Source organism: Lolium rigidum, chromosome 3 (genome assembly GCF_022539505.1).
Source record: "Lolium rigidum isolate FL_2022 chromosome 3, APGP_CSIRO_Lrig_0.1, whole genome shotgun sequence".
In the NCBI taxonomy this organism is placed as follows: Eukaryota; Viridiplantae; Streptophyta; class Magnoliopsida; order Poales; family Poaceae; genus Lolium; species Lolium rigidum.
Window position 1 is genome coordinate 246,701,936 of NC_061510.1, and position 7,833 is coordinate 246,709,768.

Here is a 7,833-nt window from a genome sequence, read left to right on the forward strand (position 1 = left end):
GAGGTTTTCTACTAGTGGTCATTGTCAACTCCGACTCCTTGGGGCGAGAGGAGTCCCCGCAGACGCCGCCATGGCCAGGCATTGCCCAGCCACGTCTTGGCGATGACGGAAGGAGGAGGGGAGGAGAGGTGCTGGCGGCATTGGTTTTTGAGGATTCCCCGGTCCGCCCTCTGGAGCGAACGAGAGGAACGAGACTGCACCAGGTTGTCCTGCTACAAACTTACTGGTCTCGCGAGGACGATTTAAATTTTTGCTGGAGTATGTCATTTTCTTGAAAGTACGTGTGTCGTCTTTTCCTTCCATCATGTAAGTCAGAGATCGTTCAACTTCGGTATATTCATGTGTCAGCCCGAAATCGACAGCCCGGTGAGAGCATATCCCATCTCACCAAAGCGGCAAGCTTTTTGCTGCCCACGGCGACAGAGACGCATTTCATTGCATGAATGGCCTTCTCACTAGCTATATAACATCAGAAACGTGAGGTAGCTAGATTTGTGTGAGCCAGCTAGCTACTAGCTTAGTGCTTGATTAACTAGTCAGGAACGAAATGGACAACACTACCAGGAGCCGGACGTTCCCAGACAACGATGAGGCGAATGCGACTCCACCGCCACCAGAGGAGGCGGCGCCGGTGTACTACGAGGGTTGCCCCGGCTGCGCCATGGAACGCAAGGTAGAGAACAGCACGGGGATCCCTTACAAGGAGTTCGTTTTCGTCGGAGTCACCAGCCTTGCCTCTGGTACGTATATGCGCACACCACCACCATCCACCAGTGCACTATCAATGACAGAAACACTACTCGATCGTGTATACACTTCCCTGAACCGTTTATGTTTGGTATGCTTGATGCGGGGGTGTGGTTTATGAACCGTCTAAGAACTAGAATGGGATAAGTTTTTTTTACTTTTAAGAGTGAATTTCACTTTTTACGTATCTACTGTAGAAAAAGTTAGTCTAGATTTACCCTTCCAGAAACTTCGAAACTTCTTTTCTCATGCATGTCCGTTTGGGTTATTCCTTTGGAAGGTAGCATAGCATATTTAAATTGCTCAAAACAAGGATACACAGTTACTCTATTCATATGTGGTTTATGTGTTATAAAGCACAAGTATAAGCAAGCGTTTATTCACTCATCTTATGTCATGTGCGTCTCATTGAGGTAGCTTTTTTGTGTGTGTGTGTGTGAGGCAACGTTCATCAGTTGTGTGTATCACTAAGGTATTATATTTCCTCCGCCCCAAAAAAGATATTGTAGATTTATCTAAGTTTGGATGCATTCGGACATTTTTTTTAGTGTATAGATATATCTAAATTTAGATAAATCTGAGACATCATGTTCGGAATGGAGAGAGTATTATTTTAGCGAGCTTATATTTTTGTAGGAGGCCTAATGTCACGGGTGCGTCTAAGTTGTACTTGTTGTTTCTCATAAGAAAAAAATTTCATCCTAATTAATCATCTATGATATTCCCTCCGTCTAAAATCAAAGTCTTTCTAGAAATATCCAAATTTAGCCAAATCTACAACATCCCTTTCTTAACAGATAGAGTATTTAATTTTTAAAGTGCCTTTTAGGCCGTAATGATTTTAAGTAGACATCACTTGGTGGGGGTGGACGATATAAAATGTATTGCTAGCTAATAAACCCAGGTTGAGTAAAGAATATACACATGCTGCACTATCTAGCTAGCACGGAAGAAAATACAGCCATATATCTATCTCTGCCTTATATGCATCTGCTGATATGCACCAGAAATACGTGGATTCTTCGATTAGTTTCATGCATTTATTAGCTACTAGGTACTAGTATTACCTTTGAAAATAAGTGAACCTTTTTTTATAGATATGGATGTATCAACCCACTGAAATACGAGTCGCTTATTTTGGAAGGATATCATATCAGGTCAAGGCCTGCAATATTTATATAACTGCAAATGTTACTACTCACATGTAGCTACCTCGATTGCTAACCCCTAGCACTACAAGACACGCAAATATGCTTTTAGATCACAAACCACCAACAATATATACAAAAAGGTAATCATAAATTTGTAGCTAGGATCCGAATTATGAAGTTCATATTATTATATAACTAAGCATGTTTCGGAGGGATGAATAAATAATGATATTTACATTTTGCTGATAGGCTGGCTAGTTATGTTTCTGACAATAATTTTCGTTGCAGCTTTACCAATATCGTCGCTGTTCCCCTTCTTGTATTTCATGGTATGCAACTCACCTTATTTCATTACCATATCTTCTTCCGATGAAGCAATACCATAAGATGAGTTGTCGCAATTTGGAACGTGGAACCTGTTACTTCACATGACATTAGTGTACCCCCATAGTAAAACAAACTATACTGAAAATTCAAACAAACATGCACCACCAAGATTACATATATAGACTCATGTATGGTTTCATGGTAGTCGCAAAAGTTGAAGTACTAAATTCTCTTTGATCCTATGGAGCGGGTTTGGTGAGCTACTTGTAAACAAAAAAAAAACTCTCTTTGATCCTTCCCATGAAGCTCATGTCACCAGTTTTCAACTAGAGGCGTTAGCCCTCATTATGTATACATGTTTGACCTTTTTTAATAAAAATAGGATGGTTGGATAGAAGTTGTACCATTAAATCTGCCATGGATAATAGTTTACAAATATATGCATGAGAATAGATTTTGTAGTTTTGTGTAAAATTTTATTATATATTTTACACCAAAAATTATGGTCAAAATTGAGTATTACAGATCAATCAAAGTAACAACGCCTTTATTTTGGAAAAGGAGGAGATGGTGTTTATTAAAATGAATGGAGCAATAAAATTATTATAGATAATTGTTTTGATCATAATGGTCATCGATCAGATCACTCTCAGTACGTGCTCCAGGATACTTCATGGAGATCATTCTTTCCTGATGAAACAAAGAATGTGATTAACTAGGACCTCTGGTAGCTTTTCTTAGACAAAAAGTTAGATAGCCCTGTGGAGGCTAGGCCGCGAAAGATGAGTGGGAGCTTAGATTTTTGCACTGCTAGCTCGGTTGTCTTTTTTTGTTGAAACATTGCTAATTTCATATGCTCCATATGCAAACTCAGTTTGTCCGTTGTTGACAACAGATACAAGATATGCATGTGGCGAAAAACGAACAAGACATTGGAGTGTATGCTGGTCTTCTTGGTAAGAAAGTTGTGAGTCCTTAAGTTAGTGAAATGCATTAAACTCCAATTAATATAATTCAAGGAGTTTTTTTATTTCGGAAATACACTCACCAAGGTTTAAATAGGGCATGCTGATGTATATGTGTATGTACAGGGGCATCATACATGGCCGGTAGATTTGCTGGGTCCCTGTTTTGGGGTGTGGTGGCAGATCGAGTGGGCAGAAAACCTATCATTGCATTTTCCCTCTTCACAGTGTGAGCAAATTTTCTTGTTGTCTTAAAGTATACTCACTTTTCCGTGGCAACATTGTAATCTTAATAATCCTGTTTTAGGGTCATCCTTAATACTCTGTTTGGACTAAGTGTGAATTACTGGATGGCGCTTACCACAAGATTACTTCTTGGTTCTCTAAATGGCATGCTTGCCCCAATGAAGGTATTCAAGTAGTATTCATAGTAAAGCATTAATTATGTTGTAGTAACTAGTAATTTCTTGTTGACGGAATAAAATATGGGCATACTGGTTCCTGACTTTTGCAGGCCTACTGTGTCGAAGTTTGTCGACCTGAACATCATGCGCTGGGATTATCAGTTGTAAGTGTATATAATTTGTCACACTGACATTACTATTTATCAGTATGTTCATTTACTATATCGTTACTCAAGCTGACCTCATTAATTGAATATAGTTAAGCAGTGCCTGGGGCATAGGTCTTGTAATCGGTCCATCCATTGGAGGCTACCTTGCACAGGTTTGTTCAGAATTATCCATTTCAAATAAAAAAATACTAATTAACAATTTCTTCCTATTTTTCTTGTCAGCCTGCAAAGCAATACCCAAAACTATTTTCCGAGAATTCAATTTTTGGGAGGTAAACTTGCTGCATACTCTTTGTACTGAAACTCATTGAGTTAACTTCATGATATTAACCTATTAAATTATGTTTTTCAGGTTTCCATATTTCTTGCCGTGCCTTTGTATTTCATTGGTTGCGCTCGCTGCTCTAATAAGTTGCATATGGCTACCGGTATGTAATATTTCACGATGATACTAAGCCTACGATTTTCCTTCAGTAATAGATTGATATAATTAAAAGGATAATTTATCCTTTTGCTCCCTTAACTTTGGAGACATGTCTATTAAGCTTCTGTAAGTTCAGGTTTGCCACTATTGAATTTTACATAGTTATCATTATTGCCATCTAGATCTTAGACAAGAACATTAGAGCTATATGTTAATCCCATTAACTAATCATGATAAAGTTGCAATTCACTCGAGTAAAATTTGGAAGTTACAAAGTTTAAGCTTAATAGGAGGGGCCAAGAGGAAATTTACTTAATACATATGAATTGGTTCCTACACTCTCAAGCCTGTTATTTATGTTTATAAAAAGTACAAAGGAATATAAATCATATGAGAAGAATAAATTCATAAGTTATAGAAGTTGTATAGCTTATAGCCACTGCTATCTAAACTAATTGCTTTCTTATATAGACATAGAAAAATACATTTTTTATTGTTTAACCCCTAAACTTAAATCGCCCTATTGAGCATTGAACATCGAAAACGGTATAACCTTGAAAGTTGAATAAGTTTAATTTTCCACGAAGATCATATCCAATATAGGTTTGAGCTAACTTAATCGACACTCTCTGACAATTGGCAGCACTTACATGTCAAGACCTTCATATGTCATCAACATGATGTAAAAAAATTAAAAATATTAGGCTTAGCAGAGAACAATAAGTTCTTCATGTGAAAAGGTTGTGCTAGTTGGTGGCTATGTATCATTCCATGCTATCTCGAGACCACCTAGGACAGTCTAGCGTTCGAAACAACCTGATTCATAGTTTAAGGTGAACATCCAAATTGTTAGGTCAACATGCACACTCGTTTGGGGTTGAACCTAGACTCTTTTTCTTGAAATATTATTACCGAGAACTAAGTTTTAACAAGTGACTGAAAATATACCAAATTATGTCTTCATATTGGTTACCAGGAGACACTGCATATGCATAAAAACTTAGAAGTGGAAGTAGAAATGGTTGGTGATACAAGACTGGCACCTCGTAGAGAAGCTCCACATCCAGAGAAGAGTCTATATAAGAATCGGCCATTGATGTCTTCTATAGCAGCATATTGTGTTTTCACCCTGCATGATACTGCATACAGTGAGGTAACTATTACATTTTTGTATGTGTTCCTCTTTCAACATACAAATGAATAAATATAATACAAAGTATGTTGAAATTATATTTGCATCCAAATGAATATTTTGTTACCCCTTTTTGTATCAGATATTTTCATTGTGGACAGTAAGTGACAAAAAGTATGGTGGGCTAGGATTTTCATCTAAAGACGTTGGCCAAGTTCTCGCGGTTTCAGGTATATATAACACTATTAGTGACTCTCGTTGTTCCTTGAAAATTATTATGATCCTTTTAATTTATGGAGTAGAGTTGAACCATAATATAATACACATACCCCATTCTCAAGATTGCATGGGATGTATTCAACACTTTTGCGTAGGGTTTTATATGATATAATAATGACAACTTCACATTTTTGTAGAACATTTTATTTTTTGTATATGTGCATGTGTCACTTCATGGGGTCGTTTTTTGCATTAACTTGTATCAATTTCAGGTGCCGGTCTTCTTGTGTATCAACTATTCATTTTTCGACATGTTCATAATTTATTGGGATCTGTCAATTCATTGCGTATTGCATCTGTGAGTAACCGAACCATCTCAAAAAAATATCAAATTTTCATTATTAGTATCTATTTGTAATACTTTTGTGTGTCTATTTCAGGCTCTATCCATACCAATTCTTGCTTGCTACCCGTTCATGACAAACCTATCAGGGACTAAACTTGGGCTAGCTATATATTTTGCAGCCATTGCAAAGGGTGCTCTTGCTGTAAGTGACAACACGTCATCTCCCCATTCCAAATTGCAAAATACTTTATAAGAAAAAACCCATTATGCCCAATGGATCTTGACCAACGGAATTATATGAAATGTGAAGATCCCACAAGATATCATAGTCCTAGGAGTTTAATTAAATTACTCCAACCTTATATTTTTGTTTTTTAATAGTTGCATTATGCACGACTTTATTTGGTTGTGTGATATGTTATTTCTCAATTATGATTCTATATGTACTAAAATACCGCATCTATATTGATCCTTTACTATTTGCTTCAAAATCCAGAACAAAACATGAAACAAAACCAAAAGGGAAGTCATTTTCTGAGTTCTATATAATCATAGCAACTTCTCTTACGTTTTGTTTACACAATTTGATCAGATGACTATCTTAACGGGGAATGCTATTCTACAAAATAATGCAGTGGCAAGTATCCAGTGAATTCATTAAAATTTTCTATCCATACTTATAAAGCAAGCTAATTTAGTTTACTTGAAACAACAGTCACAAAATCAAAGAGGTGCTGCAAATGGATTATCCGCGACAGGACAGTCCCTCTTCAAGACTATTGCTCCAGTAGGAGCAGGTGTTCTGTGAGTACCCATGCGAACCATTCAATGTTAAACAAATCAATGTCGTAATTTATACTTTTTATAATTGTGAAGCCTATCGGGGATCGATTGGAGAATTCATAGAGGATAAGTTCTTACCATACTTGGTACAAAAGTTTTTCTAACATATTGAAAAACATGGGTATTTAATAACTTGATACGAGGATGCTAAATCCAACCATTGAAAATGTGGTTGTAGTGTCGAGTGGTGCCTTTATCTCATTTTTGGTCTCGGAAGTTTTTTCTATTTTTACTGTCCATTTTTTATTTATTTAAGGATGTTTCTTTTTTTCTTTCGGTTGTGTTGTTGTACTTTCCTTGGTGTTTCTACTTGTAATACACAATGTCACACATTTTTTTGCATGTTAGAGAACAAAATGTTTAAAGCCATATTTTTCGTCACTATGCATATCGGTATCATACCATGAATTGATATTTTATCACACTGCTTATGCATTTAGCCATCACTAACAAATATTATTTGGCATTTTTTGTAATGTAGGTTCTCATGGGCCCAAAAGCGCCAAAATGCTACGTTCTTTCCAGGTACGTAATTGATTTATAAGTTGATTATTCCTTTCAATGTAAGTTTGTTGATAATTTGTGTTATGGTGCATCTATGTCCCTAAGATGTGAAATATGCATGCAGTTGGTATATGTATGTGATATGTGCAAATAAAAAACTAATATGATATATATTTCATTTGCAGGGGATCAAATCATATTTGTGATACTGAATTTAGTTGAACTACTTGGGCTTGTGTTGTCCTTCAAGCCATTCCTATCATTACCAAAGAAATATGATTTCAAGTAGCTCATGGACCCGAGAATAATGGTGGATGGGAAAATATGCAAGGATGTTTTAGCTTGCCAAATGCATATGAGTCCATACATGAGAAGTATGTAACAACAACAGTTACTACATTCCTTCAAGATGTAGTTGCAAGCTAGAACTTTGTGTAATATACTCTCATAGTCTATGTAAATTAGACCATGTTGTTCAGATGATTTCATTGGTACAAGATTAAATAAAATAAAAAGAACCTTACCGTGACATGTTCAATATTAGTCTTTAATAGTTAAGATAGAAAACAACGAAATCTTTGGGCAAGCGGGCAAGCTACTT

General features: G+C 36.4%; 1 protein-coding gene across 1 annotated transcript; it reads left to right on the forward strand.

Annotated features, from left to right (window-relative positions):
- Positions 1-547: 547 nt before the first annotated feature.
- On the forward strand, positions 548-7,557 carry LOC124699257 (probable peptide/nitrate transporter At3g43790). Its single transcript, XM_047231584.1, has 17 exons — positions 548-740; positions 2,187-2,227; positions 3,121-3,181; positions 3,317-3,419; positions 3,498-3,600; positions 3,705-3,758; positions 3,854-3,916; positions 3,987-4,036; positions 4,117-4,192; positions 5,165-5,341; positions 5,463-5,550; positions 5,812-5,897; positions 5,980-6,087; positions 6,478-6,522; positions 6,601-6,689; positions 7,210-7,253; positions 7,418-7,557. Exons 1-17 carry the CDS (start codon positions 548-550, stop codon positions 7,519-7,521), a joined length of 1,485 nt encoding a protein of 494 aa, XP_047087540.1. The 3' UTR covers positions 7,522-7,557.
- Positions 7,558-7,833: the final 276 nt, after the last annotated feature.

Coding starts and splice junctions, on each gene's coding strand:
- LOC124699257 (XM_047231584.1), top strand. CDS start 548: ATGGACAACACTACCAGGAGCCGGACGTTCCCAGACAACGATGAGGCG. Junction 3,420..3,497: donor GCATTTTCCCTCTTCACAGT/GTGAGCAAATTT, acceptor ATCCTGTTTTAG/GGTCATCCTTAATACTCTGT. Junction 4,037..4,116: donor GAGAATTCAATTTTTGGGAG/GTAAACTTGCTG, acceptor TATGTTTTTCAG/GTTTCCATATTTCTTGCCGT.